Source organism: Gorilla gorilla, chromosome 20 (genome assembly GCF_029281585.2).
Source record: "Gorilla gorilla gorilla isolate KB3781 chromosome 20, NHGRI_mGorGor1-v2.1_pri, whole genome shotgun sequence".
In the NCBI taxonomy this organism is placed as follows: Eukaryota; Metazoa; Chordata; class Mammalia; order Primates; family Hominidae; genus Gorilla; species Gorilla gorilla.
The window spans coordinates 18,882,605-18,910,322 of NC_073244.2; the positions used below are offsets into that span (position 1 = coordinate 18,882,605).

Below are 27,718 nucleotides of genomic sequence, written 5' to 3' on the forward strand. Positions count from 1 at the left end.
GGTCAGGCTGGTCTCGAACTTCTGACCTCAGGTGATCCACCCGCCTCGGCCTCCCAAAATGCTAGGATTACAGGCGTGAGCCACCGCGCCTGTCCAGTTTACTGTCTCACAGCCACACGCTTACACATGCACATGCTAATGTGTGTTGTGCACTCACATGAGCACGCGCCGATGTGTGTCCCTGTGTGTGTGCATCTGCGTGCGAGTGTGAATGAGTGTGTCGCTGTGTGCAAGTTTCAATGTGTGGTAGTGAACATGGGTGTCTGGAATGTGCATCTGTGTGAATGTGGAAGTGTGGAGTATGTTTGGGTGAGTCTGTGTGTCCAAGTGTGAGTACTGAGTGTAAGCACATGTGTCTATAGGTGAGTGCATGTCTGGTCTTGCACGTGTGATTGTGCATTAGTGTGTGAGAGTGTGATATTTGGGTCCATGGATGGGACAGTCAATACGTGTGGGTGTCTGTGTTGAGTCATGTGTGTGTCTTCGTGTGTGTGGAGTGTAAATGTGTGCACTGCCAGTATGTGAGCCGACCTGATAGTCACACCAACATTAATGGGTTTGGCTGCAACAGTGACTGTGTCTGTGTGCACGAGAGCATAAGGACACAAGATTCTATGTCAGAACTTGTTGGGGGGTGGGAGGGGTCTTTTTTTCTCTGAGAAGATCCAAGGGTCTCCCTCTGAGAGCTTTCTCATGGAGTGTTCACTTGGGGGAAATTTCTAGAATCTCTCTGGAAAGGCTTCATTGGGTGGGGGCTTTTCCAGTTCTCGGTGTCCACTCTGAATGATAAGAGAGGGGACCGTGGGGAGGAGAGCGGAGACGGATCCTCCCTCCAATTCCTGGTGCCTGCCTGGAAGAGTCCCTCTTTATCCCCTTGATTCTGAGGGCCTTGAGGAATCTTAGAGTGCAGATATATTCCCCCAACCCCACCCTGGCCCTGGCCAGTGGCTTCACCCACACCCTGAGGAGTTGGGGGACCGCTGGGGCCTTGTGGCCTCTGAGCACCTTGGCTGGGTTCCAGGGCGGACGGACGCCGGTGGTCTCTGGCCTCGCTCCCTTCATCTGGCTATGGCACCAACACGCCCAGTTCCACCGTCTCGGTGAGTGTGGAAAGTAGGTGGGTGGGCCGGTGGGTAAGGAATTCAGGGGGCCCTCCAGCCTGAAGACCCACACCCAGGCCAGCAGTCCAGGCTGGGCTTGATGACAGTTTAGGGCCAGGCTCAGTGACTCACGCCTGTAATCCCAGTACTTTGGGAGGCCAAGACAGAAAGATTGCTTGAGCCTAGGAGTTCGAGACCAGTCTGGGCAACATAGGGAGACCCTTGTCCCTATAAAAAATTAAAAATTATCTGGGCGTGGTGGTGCACACCTGTGGTCCCCACTATTTGGGAGGCTGAGATGGGAGGATCGCTGGAGTCTGGGAGGTATAGGCTACAGTTGAGCTGAGATCGCACCGCAGCATTCCAGTCTGGATGACAGAGTGAGACCCTGTCTCAAAAGAAAAAAGCAAAAAAAGACAGTTTGGGTTTCCCCATTCTTCAAAGGTGTTCACTTGTCCATCTATTGGAGTTACGGGTCCGCCCCACTCAGAGGCCTATGCTCTGCCCTCAACACATTTCCGGGAGGGTCCTTCCTACTCATTTCTGACTCACTCATTTACAGCTGGTGACATAAGGCTCTGTGAGTGAAGCCATTTACTCTGATATCAGCAGCTGGGCTGGGCCAGGCCACAGCTTTCACCCAGAGCCCACTTGCTCACCCCTTGGAACACCCAAAGTCCCTTCATCTGCTCCCTTTTCTATCCATGCCCATAGTTCCCTTATCCATCCATTGGCATGATGTTCAGCAGACATTTATCATGAGACTGTCATGTGGTAGGCGGGTTCTGCAAGCTGGGCCAGAGTGTAAATATTCACGCAGCCCTCATGGGGGAAGACAAGCCAGTAAGAAGGCATTCACAAAATACAATGGTCAGAACTTTGATGCAAGTAGCACAAGGTGAGGTGATAGGGGAGAGGCATGTGACTCAGCTTGGGGGGTTGTCAAGGAAGGCTTCCTGGAAGAGGTGACATTGAAACCCAGACAACAGACCAGCAGGAGTTTGGCAGATGGAAGAGAAGGGAGAAGAGTGTTCCAGGAAGGGGAAGAGCATGTGCAAACCTCTAGAGGCCACAGAACTTGCAGCATTTGAAAAGTTGAAAGTAGCTTTGTGGGGCTGAAACTTTGGGATGCGGAGGAGGAATAGAGTGACCTTGATCAGGCTGGAACCTTGTCAGCCAGGGCAGCAAGGGAGATTTTATTCTAAATCCAGTGGGGAAGCCATGGAATGGTTTTATTTCTTTATATTAAATTGTACTAAAATTTCAGTTTGAACCATTTGAAATTGTGATTATGTAGGCTATAGATAATGCACACTAATTAAAAAAATAAAATAGATGGATGGGGTGGGGAATTTTAACCAGAGGAGTGAGCAATGTGATGTTTAAAAATATCATTCTGGCCGGGCGCGGTGGCTCATGCCTATAATCCTAGCATTTTGGGAGGCTAAAGCGGGTGGATCATTTGAGGTCGGGAGTTCGAGACCAGCCTGGCCAACATGGTGAAACCCTGTCTCTAGTAAAAATACAAAAATTAGCCAGATGTGGTCATGGATGCCTGTAATCCCAGCTACTCAGGAGGCTGAGGCAGGGAGAATTGCTTGAACCTGAGAACTGGAGGTTGCAGTGAGCCAAGACTGCACCACTGCACTCCAGCCTGGGTGACAGCTATATGACCAGGCATGGTGGCTCACACCTGTATTCCCAACACTACGGGAGGTTGAGGCGGGAGGATTGCTTGAGCCCAGGAGTTTGAGACCAACCTGAGCAACATGATGAAACCCTGTTTCTACCAAAAAAAAAAAAAAAAATTAGCCAGGTATGATGGCTTGTGCCTGAAGTCCCAGCTACTCAGGAGGCTGAGATGGAAAGATTGCTCGAGCCCAGGAGGTGGGGGTTGCAGTGAGTGGAGGTCAAGCCACCGCACTCCAGCCTGGGGGAGAGAGAAACACCCTGTCTCGAAATAAAAAAATAAAATAAAGCAAGAGGAGAGCCAGGCATAGTGGCTCATGCCTGTAACCCAGCAATTTTTTTTTTTTTTTTTTTTTTTTTTGAGATGGAGTCTCACTCTGTCGCCCAGGCCTGGAGTGCAATGGCACCGTGCCGGCTCACTGCGACCTCCATCTCCTGGGTTCAAGCAATTCTCCTGCCTCCGCCTCCCGAGTAGCTGGGATTACAGGTGACCACCACCATGCCTGGCTAATTTTTTTATATTTTTAGTAGAGACAGGGTTTCACCCTGTTGGCCAGGCTGGTCTAGAACTCCTCACCTCAGTTTTTCTGCCCGCCTCAGCCTCCCAAAGTGCTGGGATTACAGGCGTGAGCCACCGTGCCCTGCCCTCAGTCCCAGAACTTTGAGAGGCCAAAGTGGGAGTATTGCTTGAAGCCAGGAGGTGGAAGCCACCCTGGGCAACATAGAGAGACCCTGTCTCTGCAAAAAAGAATTAGCCAAGCATGGTGTAGTCCCAGCTACACAGAAGGCAGAGGGGGGAAGATTACTTTAGCCCAGGAGTTCAAGGCTTCCATGAGCCATGATTGTACTACATCCCTCTAGCTTGGGTGACACAAGGAGACCCTGTCTCTCTCTCTTTTTAACTTTAAATAATTTTAATAAAGAGAGACACAGTTTCACTATGTTGCCCAGGCTGGTCTCAAACTCCTGGGCTCAAGTGATCCTCCCGCCTTCGCCTCCCAAAGTGCTGAGATTACAGGTGTGAGTCACCATATTCAGTGGAGACCCTTCTCTAAAATAATAATGATAATAAAGCAAGAGGAAACAAGATAGAGTAGGGATAGGGAATAATGGGTGTGTATTCAGAGGAGGTCTTCCCGAGGGGTGACATTGAAGCAAAAATTTGAAGGATGAGAAGGAGGGATCCATAGTAGATGTGTTCCAAGCAGAAAGAATAGCTAATGCAAAGGCCCTGAGGAAGGAGCTTGCCTGGCTTGTCCAAGGACCATCAAGGAGGCCACTAGGCTGGGTGCGGTGGCTTGTGCCTGTAATCTCAGCACTTTGGGAGGCTGAGGCAGGTGGATCACCTGAGGTCAGGAGTTCAAGACCAGCCTGGCCAACATGGTAAAACACTGTCTCTACTAAAAATACAAAAAATTAGCCAGGCGGGGTGACAGGCACCTGTAATCCCAGCTACTTAGGAGGCTGAGTCAGGAGAATCGCTTGAACACGGGAGGCGGAGGTTGCAGTGAGCTGAGATCACACTCCAAACTAGGCAACAAGAACGAAACTCCATCTCAAAAAAAAAAAAAAAGAAAGAAAAAAAAAAAAAAGGCCACTGTAGCTGGAGCAGAGGAAGTAAGCAGGAGAGTGAGAAAAATCCATGGCAGGGACCCAGGGCAGGATGAGGCAGGACCTTGTATAACTGGGGAAGGACTTGGGTGTTCACCCTGAGTAAGGTGGGAGCCACGGAGGGTTCTGAACAGAGGAGGCTCATGACTTGACCCAAGCTTTAACAGACTCACTGTCTCCACCCCTGTCTGTCCCTGTCCACCTGTCTGTGGCCAAGAGTCCCAGCCAAGATCCTAGGATCCAAGGATCGTAAATCAGGTCCTGATCCTGGCCTTGCCCAGTGACCCCATCGGCCTTGGGAGTCCCAGCTCAGGGTCCTGAGCTGTTGGGGGGCCCATGGTGGCTCTGACCCCGGCCCTGCCCCTGTCCCCAGTCCTCCTGCTCCTCCCAGGAGCGCCTTCACCAACTGCCCTACCAGCCCACGGTGGACGAGCTCCACTTCCTCTCCAAACACTTCGGGAGCACCGAGAGCATCACAGACGAGGATGGTGGCCGTCGCTCCCCAGCCGTGCGGCCCCGCTCACGGAGCCTCAGGTGGGCAGGCATCCCTTCTCCTTCGTACCAAGCTAGTGGTCTTAGAACTTGTGCTTAGAGAGACCCCTGTCCCCGCGAATAAAAGGGTTACATCTCGGGGCGGGGGCTCTCTGCGGGCTTGGAGGTAGAGGACTGGACAAAATGGGCTTCTCTCCCCGCAGCCCCGGGCGCTCCCCCTCCTCCTACGACAACGAGATCGTGATGATGAATCACGTCTACAAGGAGAGGTTCCCGAAGGTGAGGTGGGACCCGAGGCGGTCGCGGGGTGACCAGGCGGCCTGCACTCTCGCTCGCCTTATCCCCGCGCGCCCCCTGGCGGCCTCGGTGCGCAGCGCAGGCTCCTGGCGGCCACAGCCTTCGGGCACAGCCCCGCGCCCCTCCTCCGTCCCTCCCGCAGGCCACTGCGCAGATGGAGGAGAAGCTGCGCGACTTCACCCGCGCCTACGAACCCGACAGCGTTCTGCCTCTGGCCGATGGCGTGCTCAGCTTCATCCACCACCAGATCATCGAGCTGGCCCGGGACTGCCTGACCAAGTCCCGTGACGGCCTCATCACCACGGTCTACTTCTACGAATTGCAGGAGAACCTGGAGAAGCTCCTTCAAGACGTGAGTGCACGCGGAGGCCGGGCTGATCTCAGGCTCAGCACCGCCAAATTGTGCCCAATGCACCCCTTTCTTCACCCCACATACATTCAGGGAGCTCCTACCACGTTCCAGGCACTGGTGTGGAGCTGAGGACTCAGGGGTGGAAGTGGTCCCTTCCCTAGGTCTGACCGACTGAAGAGGCAGGAATTTCACCTCGCTCATTTCCCTTAGGTCTTTACTCAAATGTCACCTTCTCAGGTGGCTTCTTAGGCGGTCCCCAGTCATTTAAAATATTAAACTCGGCCGGGCGCGGTGGCTCAGGCCTGTAATCCCAGCACTTTGGGAGGCCGAGGGGGGTGGATCATGAGGTCAAGAGATCGAGACCATCCTGGCTAGCACGGTGACACCCCGTCTCTACTGAAAATACAAAAAAAAAAAAAAAAAAAAAAATTAGCCGGGCGTGGTGGCGGACGCCTGTAGTCCCAGCTACTCGGGAGGCTGAGGCAGGAGAATGGCGTAAACCCGGGAGGCGGAGCTTGCAGTGAGCCGAGATTGCACCGCTGTACTCCAGCCTGGGTGACAGAGCGAGACTCCGTCTCAAAAAATAATAATAGTAAATAAAATAAAATAAAATATTAAACTTAGCCGGGTGCGGTGGCTCAGGCCTGTAATCCCAGCACTCTGGGAGGCTGAGGCAAGTGGATCACCTGAGGTCAGGAGTTCGAGACCAGCCTGGCCAACATGGCGAAACCCCGTCTCTACTAAAAATACAAAAATTAGCTGGGCGTGGTGGTGGGCGCCTGTAATCCCAACTACTTGGGAGGCAGAGGCGGGAGAAACGCTTGAACCTGGGAGTCGGAGGTTGCGGTGAGCCGAGATCACACCATTGCACTCCAGTCCGAGCAACAAGAGTGAAACTCTGTCTCAAAAATAAATAAATAAATGAAATGAAATAAAATATTAAACTCTACTCACATTTATCACCCACTTTCTCCTTAGTTTCTCCTTGACACTCAGCACCATCCATCATACTGTGTATTTTTGCTTTTTTTATTTCATGTCTATCCTTCTCCAATGTCAGCCCCATAGTTGGTGAGGGTTGGAGGGTGGAGTTGTCTGTTCTGTCCACTGCTGTGTCCCTGCTGTTTGGAACAATACCCAGCACACAGTAGGTACTCAATAAATGCTGGGTAAATTGATGCTTGAATGTCCCTTTGCAGTGGCATGCACCTGTAGTCCCAGCTAGCTACTTAGGAGGCTGAGATGGGAGGATTGCTTGAGGTCAGGAGCTTGAGACCAGCTTGGGCAACATAGCAGGACCACATCTCTAAAACAATAAAAAAAATTTAAGCCAGGCGAGGTTGCTCACGCCTTTAATCCCAGCACTTTGGGAGGCTGAGGTGAGCAGATCACGAGGTCAGGAGTTTGAAACCAGCCTGGCCAATAAGGTGAAACTCTGTCTTTACTAAAAATACAAAAAAGTTAGCCGGGCTTGGTGGCACGTGCCTGTAATCCCAGCTACTCAGGAGGCTGAAGCAGGAGAATCGCTTGAATCTGGGAGGCAGTGGTTGCAGTGAGCCGAGGTAGCGCCACTGCACTCCAGCCTGGGCAACAGAGTGAGATTCTGTCTCAAAAAAAAATAAAAATAAAAATAAAAATAATTAGCTAGGTGTAGTGGCACACACCTGTTGTCCCAGCTACTTGAGAGGCTGAGGCAGGAGGATCACTTGATCATTCATTAATTCCACCAATATTTATTTATTTATTTATTTATTTATTTAATTTATTTTTTTTGGAGACAGAGTCTCACTCTATCCCACTGGGCTGGAGTGCAGTGGTGTAATCTTGGCTCACTGCAACCTCCACCTCCCAGGTTCAAGCCATTCTCCTGCCTCAGCCTCCCGAGTAGCTGGGATCACAGGCACCCACCACCATGCCTGGCTAATTTTTGTATTTTTAGTCGAGGCAGGGTTTCACCATGTTGGCCAGGCTGGTCTCTAACTCTTGACCTTAGGTGATCCACCTGCCTCTGCCTCCCAAAGTGCTGGGATTACAGGTGTGAGCCACCATGCCTGGCCCCAACCAATATTTATTAAGCACCTACTATGGGCCTGGCACTAGCCTAAAAGCTGGGAAATCAACTGGAAATAAAACAAAAATTCTTGTCTTTGGAGAGCTGACATTCTATTAATAGCAGGAAGAGACAGAAGATGAACAATAGGCGTTAGAAGCTCACCCCTGTAATCCCAGCACTTTGGGGAGCTGAGACATGAGGCTTTCTGGAGCCCAGGAGTTGTAGACCAGCCTGGGTAACATAGCGAGACCCTGTCTCTACAGTAAAACAAGTCAAACAAACAAAGACCCAATAGGTATTAGGGCTGAGATCGGGACCAGGGTAAAGCAAGTGATTATTTCTTCCCCCAGAACATTACATTAATTTTTGAAAAACTTGAAAAGTAAATAAATGAAAACCCAACATTATTTTAAGTTTACATATTTTATTTATAACCAAGCCAGAATGTGTTATAATTTTACTGTCCTGGTTTTAATGAAAGCAAACTCATGAATAATACTATTTTCATTGAAACCATTAGACATTTTCAAAGACACATTAAAACACATATAGGTTGGTGCACACTTTTTTTTGGCTCAAGTTACAATATGGCTAGGCATAGCCTGTTGGATTCTGTCTTTATTTAATTTTCTTTTTCTTTTTCTTTTTCATTTGAGATGGAGGACTCTCTATGTTGCCCAGGGTGGTCTTGAACTCCTGGGCTCAAGCAATCCTCCTGCCTCAGCCTCCTGAGTAGCTGGGATTATAGGCATGTACCACCATATCTGGCTTAAATTTTGATATTTTGGCTTATGATAGATTTTTGGCATTAATTTTAGGCTTTTCCAGTATTGCAATAAGATATTAGTTTTTTCTTTTCTTTTCTTTTCTTTTTTTTTTTGAGACAGTCTCACTCTGCTACCCAGGCTGGAGTGTAGTGATGTGATCTCGGCTCACTGCAACCTCCACCTCCCTGGTTCAAGCGATTCTCTTGCCTCAGCCTCCCAAGTAGCTGGCATTACAAGTGTGTGGCACTATACCCAGCTAATTTTTGTACTTTCAGTAGAGATGGGGTTTTGCCATGTTGGGCAGGCTGGTCTCAAACCCCTGACCTCAAGTAATTCACCCTCCTCTGCCTCCCAAAAAGCTGGGATGACAGGCGTGAGCCACTGTGCCCGGCCTCTTTTTCTTTCTTTTCTTTTTTTTTTTTTTTTTTGAGACAGGTTCTGTCTCTGTCACCCAGGCAGGAGTGCAGTGGTATAATCAGCTCACTGCAGCCTTAGCCCCCTGGGCTCAAGTAATTCTCCCACTTCAGCCTCCCAGGTAGCTAGGACTACAGGCACACACTACCACACCTGGCTAATTTTATTATTTGTAGAGACAGGGTCTCACTATGGTTTTGTTGTTTGCTTGTTTGTCATTGCTTTTGTTTTGAGACAGAGTCTCGCTGTGTCACCCAGGCTGGAGTGCAGTGGTGTGATCTTGGCTCACTGCAACTTCTGCCTCCCAGGTTCAAGGGATTCTCCTGCTTCAGCCTCCCGAGTAGCTGGGATTACAGGCACCTGCCACCACGCCTGGCTCATTTTGCGTTTTTAGTGGAGATGGGGTTTCACCAAGTTGGCCAGGCTGGTTTCAAACTTTTGACCTCAAGTGATCCACCCACCTCAGCCTCCCAAAGTGCTGGGATTACAGGCATGAGCCACCGTGCCCAGCCTCATTATTTTTACTGTGTGGCTTGGGCTTCAGTCTCCTCACCTGTAAGGTGGGACAGTAGCAGCAGTATGTACTCTGAGGCGCTGAGAGAGGGGCCGGGCTGAGGCAGAGTGCCTATGAGCCCTGTGTCTCTGTGTCCCCTGCCACAGGCCTATGAACGCTCTGAGAGCTTGGAGGTGGCCTTCGTTACTCAGCTGGTGAAGAAGTTGCTTATTATCATCTCACGCCCTGCGAGGCTGCTGGAGTGCCTGGTGAGGGGGCTGGGCATGGGTAGGGGTGGGTTGGTAGACCCTGGGAGCCTGTGGTGAGCCCACTCCTGCCCTGCCTCAGGAATTCAACCCCGAGGAGTTCTACCACCTGCTGGAGGCGGCCGAGGGACACGCCAAGGAGGGCCACCTTGTCAAGACGGACATCCCCCGCTACATCATCCGCCAGCTGGGCCTCACCCGTGACCCCTTTCCAGGTGCCGGCTGGTGGGCGCAGGGCTACTGGGGGTGAGCAGGCCCAGAACCCAGCTCGTGCTCACTCTCAGTCCCTCCCTAGATGTGGTGCACCTGGAGGAACAGGACAGTGGTGGCTCCAACACCCCTGAGCAAGACGATCTCTCTGAGGTAAGGCTGGGTGGCTAAGCGGTCAGTACCCTGGTTCCTGGGAGGGCAGGGCGGGGCTCATCTCCGGCTTCTTCGCCCTCAGGCTTTGTGGATCTCTTGGTCCTACACTCTGAGCCTCAGTTTTCCCATCCATAAAATGGGATTAATAATAGCTCTTCCAGAGCCTGGCATGCTGGCTCATGCCTGTAATCCCAGCACTTTGGGAGGCCAAGGCGGGCAGATCACCTGAGGTCGGGAGTTCGAGACCAGACTAACCAACATGGAGAAACCCCGTCTCTACTAAAAAAAAAAAAAAATACAAAAATTAGCCAAGCCTGGTGGCACATGCCTCTAATCCCAGCTACTTGTGAGGCTGAGGCAGGAGAATCACTTGAACCCAGGAGGCAGATATTGCTGTGAACTGAGATCACACCACTGCACTCCAGCCTGGGCAACAAGAGCGAAACTGTCTCAAAAAATAAAATAAAATAAAATAAAATAAAATAATTGCTCTTCCCCTGTGACCTCTTTGTCATGTTAAAATCCATGAAACATAAAATTTAATTTACCTTTTTAACCATTTTATTTTATTTTTATTTATTTATTTATTTATTTATTTATTTATTTTTTTGAGATGGAGGTTTGCTCTTGTTGCCCAGGCTGGAGTGCAATGGCACTATCTCAGCTCACCACAACCTCCACCTCCTGGGTTCAAGCAATGCTCCTGCCTCAGCCTCCCGAGTAGCTGGGATTACAGGCATGTAACACCACACCCGGCTAATTTTGTATTTTTAGTAGAGACTAAAATTTCTCCATGTTGGTCAGGCTGGTTGCAAACTCCCAATCTCAGTTGATCCGCCAACCTCGGCCTCCCAAAGTGCTGGGATTACAGGCATGAGCCACCGCACCCGGCCTTTTTAACCATTTTAAAATGAACAATTCGGGGCCGGGTGCAGTGGCTTAGGCCTGTAATCCCAGCACTTTGGGAGGCCGAGGCAGGAGGATTGTTTGTGCTAAGGCATTTGAGACCAGCCTGGGCAGCATAAAAAATCAGCTGGGCGTGGTGGTGCACCCCTGTAGTCCCAGCTACTCGGGAGGCTGAGGTGGGAGGATCGTATGAGCCCAGGAAGTCAAGGCTTCAGTAAGCCATGATCACACCACTGCACTCCAGCCTGGGCAACAGAGTGAGACCCTGTCTTGAAAAATGAAATTAAAAATAATAAAGAATAGGCCAGGTGCAATGGCTTATGCCTGTAATCCTAGTACTTTGGGAGGCCAAGATGGGTGGATCACTTGAGGTCAGGAATTCGAAACCAGCCTGGCCAACATGGTGAAACCCCGTCTCCACTAAAAATACAAAAAAATTAGTTGGGCGTGGTGGCACATGCCTGTAATCCCAGCTACTCAGAAGGCTGAGGCAGGAGAATTGCTTGAACCCGGGAGGTGGAGGTTGGTGTGAGCCGAGATCCCACCACTGCACTCCAGCCTGGGCAACAGAGTGAGACTCTGTCTCAAAATAATAATAATAATAATAAAGACTAATAGTAATAAATAAACAATTCAGCAGCATTTAGTAATTCACAATGCTGTATAGCCATTAGATCTATGTAGTTGCAGAACTTTTTTATCACCCCAAAGGGAAACCTCACACCCATCACACACTCCCTCCTCATTCCTCCCTCCCTGCAGTCCCTGGCAACCACTGATCTATTTTCTCTCTCTGTGGAATTGCTTTTTCTGGATATTTCTTTTTTTTTTTTTTTTTTGAGACAGAATTTCACTCTTGTTGCCCAGGCTGGAGTGCAATGGCATGATCTCGGCTCACTGCAACCTCCGCCTCCCAGGTTCAAGCAATTCTCCTGCCTCAGCCTCCTGAGTAGCTGGGATTACAGGCATGCGCCACCACACCTGGCTAATTTTGTATTTTTAGTAAAGACAGGGTTTCACCATGTTGGTCAGGCTGGTCTCGAACTCCTGACCTCAGGTGATCTGCCTGCCTTGGCCTCCCAAAGTGCTGCGATTACAGGCGTGAGCCACATGCCCGGCCTTTTTCTGGATATTTCCTATAAATGGGATCATATGCTCTGTGGCCTCTTATGACTGGCTTATTTCACTTAACATAACGTTTCTGAGGTTTATCCATGTTGTTGTAGCTTGTGTCACTGCTTCATTCCTTTTTATAGCCAAGTAATATTCCATTGAATGGTAGATGCCTTCATCCACTGGTGAACACTGGGTTGTCCATCTTTCATCTGTTGTAAATAGTGCTCTTATGAATGTGGGTGTACAAATATTTGGCTGGACAACTGTTTTGAGTTATTTAGGATATACGTCTAGAGGTGGAATTTCTTGGTCATATGGTAGCTCTATGTTTAACTTATAGAGGAATTCTGCATGGGCTTTCGAGCAAGCTAACTGGCTGTATGTGTTAATGGCAGCTCAGCATGGGGAAAATTGCCAATTCTATTCCCAGGCCAGCCACACTTTGGCAGATGTTCCAGATGTCTAGTGGAGAGTCCTACCCCAATGGCCACACATGTGTTTTCTCTGAACTGCCTAGTGTTTTTCAAAAATTTGGGCTGGACATGATGGCTCACGGCTGTAATCCCAGCACTTTGAGAGACTGCGGCGGGTGGATCACTTGAGGTCAGGAAGTCGAGACCAGCCTGGCCAACATGGTGAAACCCTGTCTCTACTAAAAAAATACATAAAATTAGCCAGGTGTGGTGGTGCCCACCCATAGTCCCAGCTACTTGGGAGGCTGAGGCAGGAGAACTGCTGGAACCAGGGAGACAAAGATTGCAGTGAGCCGATATCAAATCACTGCACTCCAGCCTGGGTGAGAGAGTGAGACTCCATCTTGAAAAAAATAAAAATAGATAAATAAAAGAAGCAAAATATAAAAATTGAAAGATTTTTGCTTCAAAATCTGGGTTTGGGCCTTCTCTTGAAAAATCAGAAGTTCTAGGGCTGGGTGTAGTGGCTCATGCCTGTAGTCCCAGCACTTTGGGAAGCCAAGGGGGCAGGATTGCTTGAGCCCAGGAGTTTGAAACCAGTCTGGACAACATAGCAAGACCCTGTCTCTACTTAAAAACAAATAGAAGAAGAAGAAGTTCTAATAATACTGTGGTGGAACCAGCTGAGTGGGGGTGGTCCTGTGATATTGGGTACCTGCCCCTTCGTCATCCATGGCCTCCACCCTGGTCTACTGGCCCCTGAAGACGCTTAAGTTTGTAATCTTTATTTCAAATTGTGTCTATACAGTCACACAGATATATACACATACCTTTCCTTTATGTATATATTTAAAAGGAATCTCACAATATATGCCATTTGTTTAATTTTTTGAATAGGTAATGGAATGACATCACTCAAAATCTAAAACTCTAAAAAAAGGTATTTATCTCTCATTGTTTGTAGGATTCTGTTATTCCTTTTAATCAAACTTGTTAATTGAGTGATTCAAATCTTCCATCTCCCTATTCATTTATCTTGCCTGATTAATCTAATAGTTTCTGAGAGAAATGTGAAACCTTATTTTAAGCAAATTCTCCTTGTAATTCTGTCAATTTTTTTTTTTTTTTTGCCATTTTGGTTTTTATTTGATTATAGGTAAGAGTTCCATACAATAGTGTGCGAAGTATTGCAAACAATAAAGGAAAAATACAGCATAAGATACCTCTTACACTCTGCCCAATTCTGTCAATTTTTATGTCAGATATTTTTAGGCTACATTCTTTGGAGCATATAAGTTCAATATTTTTATATATCATAGATCTTTTTATGTAATATCTATGTAATAAATCTCTTTGTCCCTAAGAAAAATCAAAATAATTTTCAAGAAAGATATACAGTGAAAAAAAATCTTACTCCTACCTTTTTTCCCCATTGCCCTATAGCCCTGAAGTATGATTACATAGTTTTATTTTGCCACTTTTTTTTTTTTTTTTAGACAAAGTTCCACTCTTGTTGCCCAGGCTGGAGTGCAACAGTGTGATCTCGGCTCACTGCAACCTCTGCTTCCTGGGTTCAAGTGGTTCTCCTGCTTCAGCCTTCCAAGCAGCTTTATAGGCAACCACCACCACGCCTGGCTAAGTTTTTGTATTTTTAATAGAGACAGGGTTTCACCATGTTGGCCAGGCTGGTCTCGAACTCCTGACCTTCAGGTGATCCACTTGCCTTGGCCTCCCAAAGTGCTGGGATTGCAGGTGTGAGCCACCACACCCGGCCTTTGCCACATTTTTTTGCACATAAACATACAATACATATTGCCTATTGCATTTTTACACTTAATAAAACAGAGGACTTTCTAAATCCATAGACAAAGAGTTTTCTCATTATTTCTAACAGTGGCACAATGTTTCTTTATATAACTACCCCACATGTGTTTGGCTAATTTAACGTATGGATTATTATTTCCAATCTCACAATGAGCAAGATAGTAGATATACCATTTTTCACACGCGCAAGTATATCTGTAGCATAAATTCAAAAGTAAAATTGCTGAGTCAAAGGGAACATGTATTTGTAATTCTGATCTGTATCAAACAGTAATTTACACTCCCAACAGCAAAGCATATATGTTCACCTACATATTTGCCAATAGAGGATATCAGGTTTCGGAGTTTTTTCTCCCAATCTGCTAGGTGAAAAATGGTATTTTGTGGTAGTTATAATTTGCCTTTCTGTTATTGTAAGTGAGATTGAGAATTTTTTTTTTTTGAGATGGAGTTTTGCTCTTGTTGCCCAGGCTGGAGTGCAATGCCGCGATCTCGGCTCACCACAACCTCTGCCTCCTAGGTTCAAGCGATTCTCCTGCCTCAGCCTCCTGAGTAGCTGGGATTACAGGCGTGTGCCATCATGCCCAGCTGATTTTGTATTTTTAGTATAGATGGGGTTTCTCCACGTTGGCCAGGCTTGTCTCGAGCTCCTGACCTCAGGTGATCCACCAGCCTCAGCCTCCCAGGTGATCCGCCCGCCTTGGCCTCCCAAAGTGCTGGGGTTACAAACGTAAGCCATTGCACCTGGCCAAGAATCTTTTTTTTTTTTTGAGACAGAGTCTTGCTCTGTCACCCAGGCTGAAGTGCAGTGGCATGATCTCTGCTCACTGCAAGCTCTGCCTCCCGGGTTCACGCCATTCTCCTGCCTCAGCCTCCCAAGTAGCTGGGACTACATGTGCCCGCCACCATGCCTGGCTAATTGTTTCGTATTTTCAGTAGAGATGGGGTTTCACAGTGTTAGCCAGGATGGTCTCGATCTCCTGACCGCATGATCCGCCCACCTTGGCCTCCCAAAGTGCTGGGATTACAGGCGTGAGCCACCGTGCCAGGCCTGAATCTTTTAGTATCTTTAAGAGCTGTAACTCTGGCTGGGTACAGTGGCTCATGCCTGTAGTCCCTACTCTTTGGGAGGCCAAGGCAGGCAGATTGCTTCAGCCTAGGAGTTCAAGAGTGGCCTGGGCAAGATGGCAAAACCAAAATACTAAAATTAGCCTGGCATGGTGGCATGTGCCTGTAGTCCCAGCTACCTGGGAGGCTGAGGCAGGAGAATCACTTGAGCCCTAGAGGTGGAGGCTGCAGTGAGCACCACTACACTCCAGCCTGAACATCAGAGTGAGAACCTATCTCAAAAAAAAAAAAAAAAAAAAAAAAAAAAGCTCTAACTGTAATTTACTTACCTCACCCACATTTTTCTCTTCAATTGTTAGACTTTTGTTATTGATTTTTGGGAACTCTTCATATATTTATATATTAGGATGACTATTTTGTTGGTTTCCTGCTATCTTTTCTAGTGGAAGAAGATGGGAATATGTCTTCAGAGTCAGTCTTGGGTTCAAGTCCTAACTTTCTCTTTCATTATGGCACTTGGATGAAGGACTCTCTCATTCTTTCTGTGCCTCAGTTTCCCCATGTGTAAAATGAAATTAAAAGCATCCGGCTCTCATGATGATGATGGTGGTGTGATCTCCATCTTTTTCCTGAAGGGCCGCAGCAGCAAGGCCAAGAAACCGCCGGGGGAGAATGACTTCGATACAATCAAGCTCATAAGCAACGGTGCCTACGGGTGAGCCACCCGGGGCTCTGGCGGGGGGAGGGTGGCGGAGGCCGGGTGTCTCGGAGGTGACGGCCGGTCCTCGCTCTCTCCCCCTGCAGCGCTGTCTACCTGGTGCGGCACCGGGACACGCGGCAGCGCTTTGCCATGAAAAAGATCAACAAGCAGAACTTGATCCTCCGCAACCAGATCCAGCAGGCCTTCGTGGAGCGCGATATCCTCACCTTCGCCGAGAACCCGTTTGTGGTCGGCATGTTCTGCTCCTTTGAGACTCGGCGCCATCTCTGCATGGTCATGGAATATGTGGAAGGTGTGGCTGCCTGCGGGGCTGCAGGGAAGATGGGGCCGTGCTCACTGGTCAGGGCTGCGGGGTGGCCTGCCTGAGCCGCAGTCACCATATTGATTAATCGGCCTGTATGTTTATCCATCTATTTATTTCTTCAGTCATTGATTTGTCCATCCATTCTACCTATATATTTATTCAGTCATCTATTGGTTTGTTTTTCATTTCATTCAGCATAAAAACATTCAGTCTGACCCATTATCTATCCATCTATCCTTCTATCTACTGATGTGCTAATCCATCTATTTTTCCATCCATACATCCATGAACCTGTTTATTTTTATTTATTTATTTATTTATTTATTTATTTATTTATTCATTTATTTATTTTTTGAGACAGAGTCTTGCTCTGTCACCCAGGCTGCAGTGCAGTGGTGCGATCTCGGTTCACTGCAACCTCCGCCTCCCAGGCTCAAGCGATTCTTATGCCTCAGCCTCCCGAGTAGCTGGGATTAGGGGCCTGTGCCACCATACATGGGTAATTTTTCTATTTTTAGCAGAGACAGGGTTTCGCCATGTTTGCCAGGCTAGTTTTGAACTCCTGACCTTAAGTGATCTGCCTGCCTGGGCCTCCCAAAGTGCTGGGATTACAGGCATGAGCCACTGTGCCAGGCCTATTTTATTTTATTTATTTATTTTTGAGACAGGATCTCACTCTGTTGCTCAGGCTGGAATGTAGTGGTGCGATCACAGCTCACTGCAGCCTCAAATGCCTGGGCTCAAGCAATCCTCCCACCTCAGCCTCCCAAATACCTGGGATTATAGGTGCGGACCACCACACTCGGCTAATTTTTGGGAGGCCACGGTGGGGAGATCACAAGCTCAGGGGTTCAAGACCAGCCTGGCCAACATGGTGAAACCCTGACTCTACTAAAAATACAAAAATTAGCCAGATGGCATACTCCTATAATCCCACCTACTCGGGTGGCTGAAGTGGGAGGATTGTTTAAACACAGGAAGCAGAGGTTGCAGTAAGCCGAGATCGTGCCGCTGCACTCCAGGCTAGGCTGAGATCATGCCATTGCACTCCAGCCCTGGCAACTGAGCAAGACCCTGTCCCGCAAAAAAAAAAAAAAAAAAAAAAAAAAAAAGTTTTTTGTTTTTTGGTTTTTTTTTGTTCGTTTGTTTTGTTTTTTATGCAGTCTCCCTGTATTGCCCAAGTTAGTCTCCAACTCCTGGGCTCAAGCAACCGTCCTGCCTCAGCCTTCCAAAGTCCTGGGATTACAGGCACGAGCCACCGAGCCCATCCCATATACCTGTTTATTAATCCACCTTTCCATCCATCCCTCACATCCCGCAATTTGTCTTTGTGGTTGTCCATCTGTTTATCCATCCGTATGTCTGTTTACCATTATACACCTATTTTTCTTTTTTTTTTTTGGGACGGTGTCTTGCTCTGTCTCCCAGGCTGGAGTGCAGTGGCGCAATCTCGGCTCACTGCAAGCTCCACCTCCTAGGTTCACACCATTCTCCTGCCTCAGCCTCCTGAGTAGCTGGGATTACAGGTGCCCGCCACCATGCCCGACTAATTTTTTTTGTATTTTTAGTAGAGACGGGGTTTCACCGTGTTGGCCAGGATGGTCTCGATCTCTTGACCTCATGATCCGCCCACCTCGGCCTCCCAAAGTGCTGTGATTACAGGCGTGAACCACCACACCTGGCTTATACACCTATTTTTCCTTTTTTTTTCTTTCTTTCTTTTTTTTTTTTTTTTGAGACAGAGTCTTGCTCTGTCACCAGGCTCGAATGCAGTGGCACTATCTCTGCTCACTGTAACCTCCACCTTCCAGGTTCAAGCGATTCTCCTGTCTGAGCCTCCCGAGTAGCTGGGATTACAGGTGTGTGCCACCGCGCCTGGCTAATTTTTTGTATTTTTAGTAGAAATAGGGTTTTCACCATGTTGGCCAGGCTGGTCTCGAACTCCTGACCTCAGGTGATCCTCCCACCTCAGCCTTCCAAAGTGCTGGGATTACAGGCATGAGCCGTAGCTCGCGGCCCATATATTGTTTTTAATCCATCCGTGCATGTATTCACCCAAATGTTAATCCATCTATTGTCCAAAACCACACATGCTGTGGCTATTATGACACATACATGATCCCTGGGGCCTCAGCTGTGCCTCCTCCAAGCCTTCCAGTCAACCATCCAGTCACTCAACGAACACCTCCTCATCAGCTCCCTCGTGTCACATGCTGTGCTAGGTGCCAGTGACACAGAGGAGGCCCAGGCACAGACATCTCCCCGCCATGGAGATTCCATTCTGGTCTGTATAGACAGACAATAAACAAGCAGAGCAAGCCAAAGAGATAAGGACATTTTATTTATTTATTTATTTATTTATTTATTTATTTATTTATTTATGGAGTCTCGCTCTTTCACCCAGGCTGGAGTGCCGTGACGCAATCTTGGTGCACAGCAACCTCCATCTCCTAGGCTCAAGGATTCTCATGCCTCAGCCTCCTGAGTAGCTGGGACTAAAGGCGCGCCTCCACCATGCCCAGCTGATTTTTGTATTTTTAGTAGAGACAGGGGTTTCACCAGGTTGGCCAGGCTGGTCTTGAACTCCTGACCTCAGGTGATCAGCCCACCTTGGCCTCCCAAAGTGCTGGGATTACAGGCATGAGCCACCATGCCCAGCCAGGGCATTTCATAGTGAGGACATGAGGTCCATGAGGCTGGAGGAGGTGATGGGGAGGCAGGCAGGGAGCTTCTCAGAGGCCTGGATTATGATGGAATAAGTGACCTGCTAGTACAAAGTCTCTTAGGTGACAATTTGGATTTGGAGGAGTGGCAAGCAGGCCCACGGAGCCGAAGGCAAGTGAGCAAGGGAGGGGAGATGAGGATGAAGGGGCGCTGATGAGGAGGGCATTCCAGAGACTGGAATCGCATTGGATTTCATTCTGAATGCAACAGAAGGTCACTGGAGCATTGTTGTTTTTTTTGTTTTTCTTTTTCTCTCTTTCTTTTTTTTTTTCTTTTTCTTTTTGAGATGGAGTCTTGTTCTATTGCCCAGGCTGGAGTGCAGTGGCGCATCCTCGGCTCACTGCAACCTCCGCCTCCCGGGTTCAAGCGATTCTCCTGCCTCAGCCTCCTGAGTAGCTGGGATTACAGGTGCCCGCCACCACGCCCACCTAATTTTTGTATTTTTAGTAGAGATGGGGTTTCATCATGTTGGTAAGGCTGGTCTCAAACTCCAGACCTCATGATCTGTCTGCCTCGGCCTCCCAAAGTGCTGGGATTACAGGCGTGAGCAACCGTGCCTGCCTTTTTTTTTTTTTTTTTTGAGATGGAGTCTCACTCACGCTGTCACCCAGGCTAGAGTGCAGTGGGGTGATCTCGGATTACTGCAACCTCCGTCTCCAAGGTTCAAGTGATTCTCCTGCCTCAGTCTCCCGAGTAGCTAGGATTACAGGCGTGTGCCACCACATCTGGCAAATTTTTGTACTTTTAGTAGAGATGGATTTTCACCATGTTGGCCAGGCTGGTCTCGAATTCCTAGCCTTAAATGATCCATCAGTCTCGGCCTCCCGAAGTGTGGGGATTACAGGCGTGAACCACTGTGCCCAGCCTTGTTTTGTTTTATTTTTAGTGCATTGTCCAGGCTGGAGTGCAGTGGTGTGATCACAGCTTACTGCAGCCTTGAACTCCTGGGCTCAAGCAATCCTCCCACCTCAGCCTCCCAAGTAGCTGAAACTACAGGCAGGCACCACCATGTCCAGCTAATGGAGGGTTTTAAGTAGATTTGATATGATCAGATTTATGTTTTAAGAAAATCCATTTGGAGGCCCATTATAGTAGCTTACGACTGTAATCCCAGCACTTACAGTGGGAGACCGAGGCAGGCAGAACACTTGTGGTCAAGAGTCCAAGATCAACCTACCCAGCATGGTGAAACCCTGTTGTTGTTTTTTTCTTTTCCTTTTTTTTTTTTTGAGACAGAGTTTCGCTCTGGCTAAACTCGTTGCCCAGGCTGGAGTGCAATGGCGTGATCTTGGCTCACCGCAACCTCCTCCTCCCGGGTTCAAGCTATTCTCCTGCCTCAGCTTCTTGAGTAGCTGGAATTATAGGTATGCATCACCACGCCTGGCTAATTTTGTATTTTCAGTAGAGATGGGGTTTCTCCATGTCAGCCAGGCTGGTCTCGAACTCCCAACCTCAGGTGATGTGCCTGCCTTGGCTTCCCAAAGTGTTGGGATTACAGGCGTGAGCCACTGTGCCCGGCCAATGAAACCCTGTTTCTACTAAAATTACAAAAATTAGCCAGGAGTGGCGGTGCACGTCTATCATCCCAGCTACTCGGGAGGCTGAGGAACAAGAATCTCTTGAACCCGGGGGCGGTGAGTGGGCAGAGGTTGCAGTGAGCCGAGATGGAGCCACTGCACTCTAGCCTGGGTGACACAGCCAGACTCTGACTCAAAAAAAAAAAAAAAAAAAAAAGAGAAAAAGAAAAAAATTAAGAAAAGATAATCCATTTGGCTCTTGTGGAGAGAGCAGAATCAGGAGACTAGGAGGTAGATGACTGCTCTAGTCCAGGGTCGTTGCAGAGGAGGAGGAGAGAAGGGGGCCGAATCAGTATCTCTCTGGTGGGTCTGTGTGCACAATAGATGTGCTCAAATGCAGATTCCTGGGCCCCACCCTCAGAGAGTTTCTGAAACCAGCAAAATCTCGCAGAAAAGAGAACAGAAAAAAGAAAGAAATCATTAGCTTTCTTGGTCATTGGTGATTGAAAAACCAATATTACCTTCAGGAATGGCTGGATCTAGGTGCTCAAACCATTCCATCAGGAACCTCTCCATCTCTTGGCTCTGTACTCCCACATGTGGGCTTCCTTCTAGACAAGCCCTCATGTAGCAAGGTTGCCATCTAGCAGATCTCAGCTTACATTCTATGAGCTTAGCAATTCTTACAGGAAAAGAGTGAAAATTCCAAGGGCTAACTCACTGGAGCAACTTGGGTTACATACTGACCCGGTTGCTGCACCTGGAAGGAAATCTAGCCTTTGTAGGATAAAAAGGAAATAGATATTGAGAAACTGAAATACCAATGTCATTTACAGTAAATCTGGCAGAGGGGCAGGTGCAGTGGCCAACACTTTGGGAAGCTGAGGCAGGAGGATCCTTTGAACCCAAGAGTTGGAGACCAGCTTGGGCAACACAATGAAACTCGTTTCTACAAAAACCTTTTTTTTTTTTTTTGAGACGGAGTCTTGCTCTGTCACCCAGGCTAGACTGCAGTGGCGCGATCTTGGATCTCTGCAACCTCTGCCTCCCAGGTTCAAGCCATTCTCCTGCCTTAGCCTCCCGAGTAGCTGGGATTACAGCCGTCTGCCAACAAGCCAGGCTAACTTTAGTATTCTTTTTTCAGAGATGGGGTTTCACCATGTTGACCAGGCTGGTCTCGAACTCCTGACCTCAAGTGATCCACCCGCCTTGGCCTCCCAAAGTGCTGGGATTTCAGGCATGAGCTACCATGCCCAGCCTTGAACAATTTTTTAAAAATCAGCTGGGCATGGTGGCTCACATCTGTAGTCCCAGCTACTCAGGAGGCTGAAGCAGGAGGATTGCTTGAGCTGGGAGGTTGAGGATGCAGTGAGCTGTGATCTTGCCACCGCACTCTAGACTGGGCAATGGAGTAAGACCCTGTCTCAAAAAAAAAAAAAGAAAATCTAGTGAAGGCCAAGAATCTGCATCTAAGGCTTCCAGCTCCAAGGTTCAGACACCAGGAGATAGAGGGCTGTGTTTCCAGATGCAGTTGATAAGTGGGTAGCCTTTGTTCCCCAACTAAACCTCACCTCTACCAACAACTGCCTGCATGACCCATCCTTTCTTTGAGTCTCCATCCCTTTGTGTATAAGATGAGCTGATGACACCAACTTTGGAGGATGGCTAAGAGGACAAGAACCCAGTAGAGGACCTGGAGGGAGGGAGGCCCCTCTCAGAGCCTCAGTTTCCCTTATCTGTAAAATGGGTACAACATAACATGAGAAGTTGGTGCTATGGTGCATGTCCAGAGAGAAGAATGCCTCCCTCTTTACGCGGGCCCATTTCCTGGCCTGCAGGCGGCGACTGTGCCACCCTGCTGAAGAATATTGGAGCGCTGCCCGTAGAGATGGCCCGCATGTACTTTGCCGAAACGGTGCTAGCCCTGGAGTATTTGCACAACTATGGCATCGTGCACCGCGACCTCAAGCCTGACAAGTGAGCTTTGATCTTTCCCATCACTCCCTCTGCCCTTCGGGAGGCCAGGAGGCAGAATGGACGGGCCTCATCCCTGAGATCCCCACCTGTGCCTACAGCCTCCTTATCACCTCCATGGGTCACATCAAGCTCACAGATTTTGGCCTCTCCAAGATGGGGCTCATGAGCCTCACCACCAACTTATATGAAGGCCACATCGAGAAGGACGCCCGAGAGTTCCTGGACAAACAGGTGTGTGTGCGGGCATGGGGGTCGCTGCGGGTGGAGTGACCCTGCAGGACCTCGGGAACCCAGGGCCTGGTGGGGGGCACAGCTCTCCCTTGAGGGCCCTCCTCTGGCTGGGGCGTGGGCTGACAGCCTGCCCCCAGGTGTGTGGGACCCCAGAGTACATCGCGCCCGAGGTCATCCTGCGTCAAGGCTACGGCAAGCCAGTGGACTGGTGGGCTATGGGGATCATCCTCTACGAGTTCCTGGTGGGCTGTGTGCCCTTCTTCGGAGACACACCAGAGGAGCTATTTGGACAGGTCATCAGTGGTACGTGGCTTTGCAGTGTACAGGGGCAGGGTGTGGTGTGCACGGAGAGATGGACAGGCTCAGGGTTCCAGGGACTTCAAAAGCGACCCCCCAGAGTATCGCTTGCACTCAGGAGGTCAAGGCTGCAGTGAGCCATGATCGTGCCACTGCACTCCAGCTGGGTGACACAGTGAGATCCTGTGTCCAAACAACAACAAAAACCACCCCTAAGTTCCGTTTTGTTTTGCAGATGACATCCTGTGGCCCGAGGGGGATGAGGCCTTACCTACAGAGGCCCAACTCCTCATATCCAGCCTCCTGCAGACCAACCCTCTGGTCAGGCTTGGGGCAGGTAAATCCCCCAAGCAGAGGAGCTGAGGGCCCACTGATAGAGAGCAGGCCTCCAAAACCCCAGGCCCAGCCTGTGCTGTGGCCCCGGGGCGGAAGACATGGGGGGCGGGGCTGGGCTGCTGGGTTGGCCATCAGCTGTGGCTGGAATCCCTTCCGTCCCAGGCGGCGCTTTTGAGGTGAAGCAGCACAGTTTCTTTCGAGACCTGGACTGGACAGGGCTGCTGAGGCAGAAGGCCGAGTTCATCCCCCACCTAGAGTCGGAAGATGACACTAGCTACTTTGACAGTGAGCTGGGACACCAGGCACGACCTGGGTCGAGGGGTGGGATCCGGGAAGAGGGACCCTGGGGTAAGTAAAGCCTGGGATAGGGCCCGGCTAAGTACCAAGATGTGATGCCGAGGTGCGAAGGTGGTATTTTGGTGGGGGCGGGGCCAAGTGGGGCGGGGCTGACATACAGGCGGGGCTCAGGCTGAAATGTAGGTAAGAACCTGAGATTGGGCTAGGTGTGGGGCGTGGCCTGGGGTGAGTTGTGAGTGTGGGCCTGGAACTGAACTAGAGAGAGGTACTAGTGCTCAGAATGGCCTGGGGTGATGCCAGGGTGCAGAGCACTGTAGGTGGAGCGTGGCCTCTTTGGAGGCGGGGCTAGACGGTGCCACTGAGAATGGGGCAAGGACCTTGCCTGGGAGCGGAGCCTAAATTAAATACACTAATGAGGCAGGGGCGTGGCCTGACCTGAAGACTTGTAAACCTGGCTTGAACCAGGACTGGGCTCCTGTGGGGATGTGATATGAGGAGGAACCCCGTACCCTCAGTCACAGCCCATACCCGCTCCCCAGCCCGCTCAGACAGGTATCACCACGTGAACTCCTATGACGAGGATGACACGACGGAGGAGGAGCCCGTGGAAATCCGCCAGTTCTCTTCCTGCTCTCCGCGCTTCAGCAAGGTGGGCCAAGTCTGGGTGTGGGACAGGGCGAGACCCCAGGAGGGATGGAGCTTGGAGAGACAGTGAGAAACAGGTTCCCTGGTGCCCAAGGTCTCAGGAGCGGGAAGTTATTGATGGGGCGGGAGTCTGGAAAGTGGTAAGGCCACGCGAGAGGCAGGTTCGGGAGTCTATGGGACGGGCCTTTGGCATTGAGTGGAATCTAACAGGAATCAGGACAGTTGTGCAGATTGAGGCCATGGTGGGGCGGGGCTAGGTCTGGGTGGGGCGGGGTCAGGACGTGGGAATGAGGCCAGCAGCGAAGGCAGAGTAAAGCCCAGCGAAGTCTTGCTTTTATTTATGTATTTTTATTTTTTCTAATAACAGGCAGAGAAGCCATAGGCCTTGCTTTGAGAAGCAACTTGTAGAGGCGTGCAGGGCCTAGCCTGGGCTAAGGAGACATAAATTAAGGGGGTTGCTGGGAAGATGGGGCTGTGTAGAGAGCAGATTGGTCAGGGCATCGTCGGGGCAGAGCCTAGAATAAAACGCAGGGCCTAATTTTGTGGTGTGGGGCCTGAACTGAAGAATTGTAGGTTGGGGGATCATGCACAATTGGGCGGAGCCAGGCCTCGGAGGGTGGAGTGCGTTTTGCGGGGGATCCACTGCCAGGAAGCTGATTAGCTCCGGAGTGAAAGTGGAACCCGGGCTGGACTTGCCTCCCACCACCACCTACAGGTGTATAGCAGCATGGAGCAGCTGTCGCAGCACGAGCCCAAGACCCCAGTAGCAGCTGCAGGGAGCAGCAAGCGGGAGCCGAGCACCAAAGGCCCCGAGGAGAAGGTGGCCGGCAAGCGGGAGGGGCTGGGCGGCCTGACCCTGCGTGAGAAGACCTGGAGAGGGGGCTCTCCGGAGATGTGAGCAGGGGAATGGCGGAGTTTGGGGGCGGGGTCGAAGGGGGGCGTGTCTTCCATAACCACGCCCCCTCCATGCAGCAAGCGATTCTCCGCGTCCGAGGCCAGTTTCCTGGAGGGAGAGGCCAGTCCCCCGTTGGGCGCCCGCCGCCGTTTCTCGGCGCTGCTGGAGCCCAGCCGCTTCAGCGCTCCCCAAGAGGACGAGGATGAGGCCCGGCTGCGCAGGCCTCCCCGGCCCAGCTCCGACCCCGCGGGATCCCTGGATGCAAGGGCCCCCAAAGACGAGACTCAAGGGGAAGGCACCTCCAGCGCCGGGGACTCCGAGGCCAGTGAGTGCCCTATCGTGCTGCCTTCCCCAATCTTCCCCAATGTCCTACTGGTCATATAGTGAGCATCCCACGAGCCTGGCGCTGTTTATGAAAGATCTCAGGTCCTATTCACATTGCAATTTGGGATTTTTTTTTTTTTTTTTTTTTTTGAGACAGAGTCTCACTCCATCACCCAGGATGGAGAGCAGTGGCGTGATCTCGGCTCACTGCAACCTCCACCTCCCAAGTTCAAGTGGTTCTCGCACCTCAGCCTCCCGAGTAGCTGGGATTACAGGAGCTCGCCACTACCCCCGGCTAATTTTTGTATTTTTAGTAGAGACAGGGTTTCATCATGTTGGCAAGGCTGGTCTCGAACTCCTGACCTCAAGTGATCTGCCTTCCTTGGCCTACCAAAGTGCTGGGGTTACAGTCGTGACCCACCACACCCAGCCCAATTTGGGATTCTTAACATTAGAAACACCCCAATACCATGGTCAGTCAGTGATACAGACCGATACAGACTATGTCTCTATATGAGGAGCAGTGAGGCATGCAGGTTACCTGCTCAGATGAAACTCACCATCCATCAGGGGTAAAAAGTGGAAAGAGCATTCCAGGCAGGGAAACAGCATGTGGGAAATCCCTGGCCTTGGACTAATTCCTAACACACCTGCTTTCTGTTGCAGCTGACCGCCCACGCCCAGGTGACCTCTGCCCACCCTCGAAGGATGGGGATGCATCAGGCCCAAGGGCTACCAATGACTTGGTTCTGCGCCGGGCGCGGCACCAGCAGATGTCGGGGGATGCGGCAGTAGAGAAGAGGCCTTCTCGAACTGGGGGCAAAGTCATCAAATCAGCCTCAGCCACTGCCTTATCTGTCATGATTCCTGCAGGTAATGCTGGGCCCCACCTGGCAGGGGAGGGGCTGCCCCCCATTTGAGGCAGGACAGACCAATGAAAATGCTGCATTTTCCCTGTCCACCGTGATTGGCTCCAGGCTGGACCAATGAGAAGCTGCTCTGCCACTGCCTTGGGAGGAGGGAGGAGCAGATACAGGGAGATGTGTATCTTCTTGGTTCTGATTTCTGACCATGGTTGTGTGTCTGTAGTGGACCCACATGGAAGTTCACCCCTTGCTAGTCCCATGTCTCCACGATCTCTGTCCTCCAACCCATCCTCACGGGACTCCTCACCCAGCCGGGACTACTCACCAGCTGTCAGTGGGCTCCGCTCCCCCATCACCATCCAGCGCTCGGGCAAGAAGTATGGCTTCACACTGCGTGCCATCCGTGTCTACATGGGTGACACGGATGTCTATAGTGTCCACCACATTGTCTGGGTGAGTACTCATGGGTGGAGTCTCCATCACAGAGTGGAGGGTGGTGGGGAAAAGGCCCCTCCAGCTCAAACCAGTTAGCCTGGGTGAGACACCCCTGTGACCCTCTATGCCTCTTCCCTCTCTAAACCTGTTTCTTTTTTCTTTTACTTTTTTATTTTAGTCGGAGACTCACTCTGTCGCCAGGCCGGAGTGCAGTGGCAGGATCTCGGCTCACTGCAACCTCTGCCTCCTGAGTTCAAGCCATTCTCCTGCCTCAGCCTTCTGAGTAGCTGGGACTACAGACAGGCGCGCGCCACCACGCCCAGCTAATTTTTGTATTTTTAGTAGAGACGGGGTTTCACCATGTTGGCTAGGATGGTCTCAATCTCTTGACCTCGTGATTCACCCACCTCGGCCTCTCAAAGTGCTGGGATTACAGGCGTGAGCCACGGTGCCTGGCCGAGACTGTTTCTTCATCTGCAAAATGGGGAGAATAGGCCAGGCGCAGTGGCTCAGGCCTGTAATCCCAGCACTTTGGGAGGCTGAGGTGGGCAGATCACTGGAGGTCAGGAGTTTGAGACTAGCCTGGCCAATATGGTGAAACCCTGTCTCTATTAAAAATACAAAAATTGGGCCGGGTGCGGTGGCTGTAATCCCGGCACTTTGGGAGGCCGAGGGTGGATCATGAGGTCAGGAGATCGAGACCATCCTGGCTAACATGGTGAAACCCCCTCTCTACTAAAAATACAAAAAATTAGCTGGGCATGGTGGTGGGCGCCTGTAGTCCCAGCTACTTGGGAGGCTGAGGCAGGAGAATTGCTTGAACCCGGGAGGCGGAGCTTGCAGTGAGCCGAGATTGCGCCACTGCACTTTAGCCTGGGCGACAGAGCAAGACACCATCTCAAAAAAAAAAAAAAAATTGGCCAGG

The 27,718-nt window shown here is 50.2% G+C and overlaps 1 protein-coding gene across 2 annotated transcripts in view; it reads left to right on the forward strand.

Annotated features, from left to right (window-relative positions):
• Positions 1-27,718, forward strand: part of MAST1 (microtubule associated serine/threonine kinase 1) — a 41,030-nt gene that overhangs the window by 8,583 nt on the left and 4,729 nt on the right. For both annotated transcript variants that reach the window (XM_019015502.4, XM_031004383.3), the window contains 19 exons: positions 1,022-1,100; positions 4,774-4,934; positions 5,096-5,171; positions 5,332-5,541; positions 9,436-9,537; positions 9,617-9,749; positions 9,830-9,897; positions 15,860-15,939; positions 16,029-16,237; positions 22,329-22,467; positions 22,566-22,698; positions 22,836-23,001; positions 23,231-23,332; positions 23,494-23,616; positions 24,168-24,277; positions 24,989-25,167; positions 25,246-25,493; positions 26,159-26,365; positions 26,582-26,811. In XM_019015502.4, the coding sequence (XP_018871047.1) occupies positions 1,022-1,100; positions 4,774-4,934; positions 5,096-5,171; positions 5,332-5,541; positions 9,436-9,537; positions 9,617-9,749; positions 9,830-9,897; positions 15,860-15,939; positions 16,029-16,237; positions 22,329-22,467; positions 22,566-22,698; positions 22,836-23,001; positions 23,231-23,332; positions 23,494-23,616; positions 24,168-24,277; positions 24,989-25,167; positions 25,246-25,493; positions 26,159-26,365; positions 26,582-26,811 (2,755 nt within the window). The remainder of the gene's footprint in view (positions 1-1,021; positions 1,101-4,773; positions 4,935-5,095; positions 5,172-5,331; positions 5,542-9,435; positions 9,538-9,616; positions 9,750-9,829; positions 9,898-15,859; positions 15,940-16,028; positions 16,238-22,328; positions 22,468-22,565; positions 22,699-22,835; positions 23,002-23,230; positions 23,333-23,493; positions 23,617-24,167; positions 24,278-24,988; positions 25,168-25,245; positions 25,494-26,158; positions 26,366-26,581; positions 26,812-27,718) is intronic.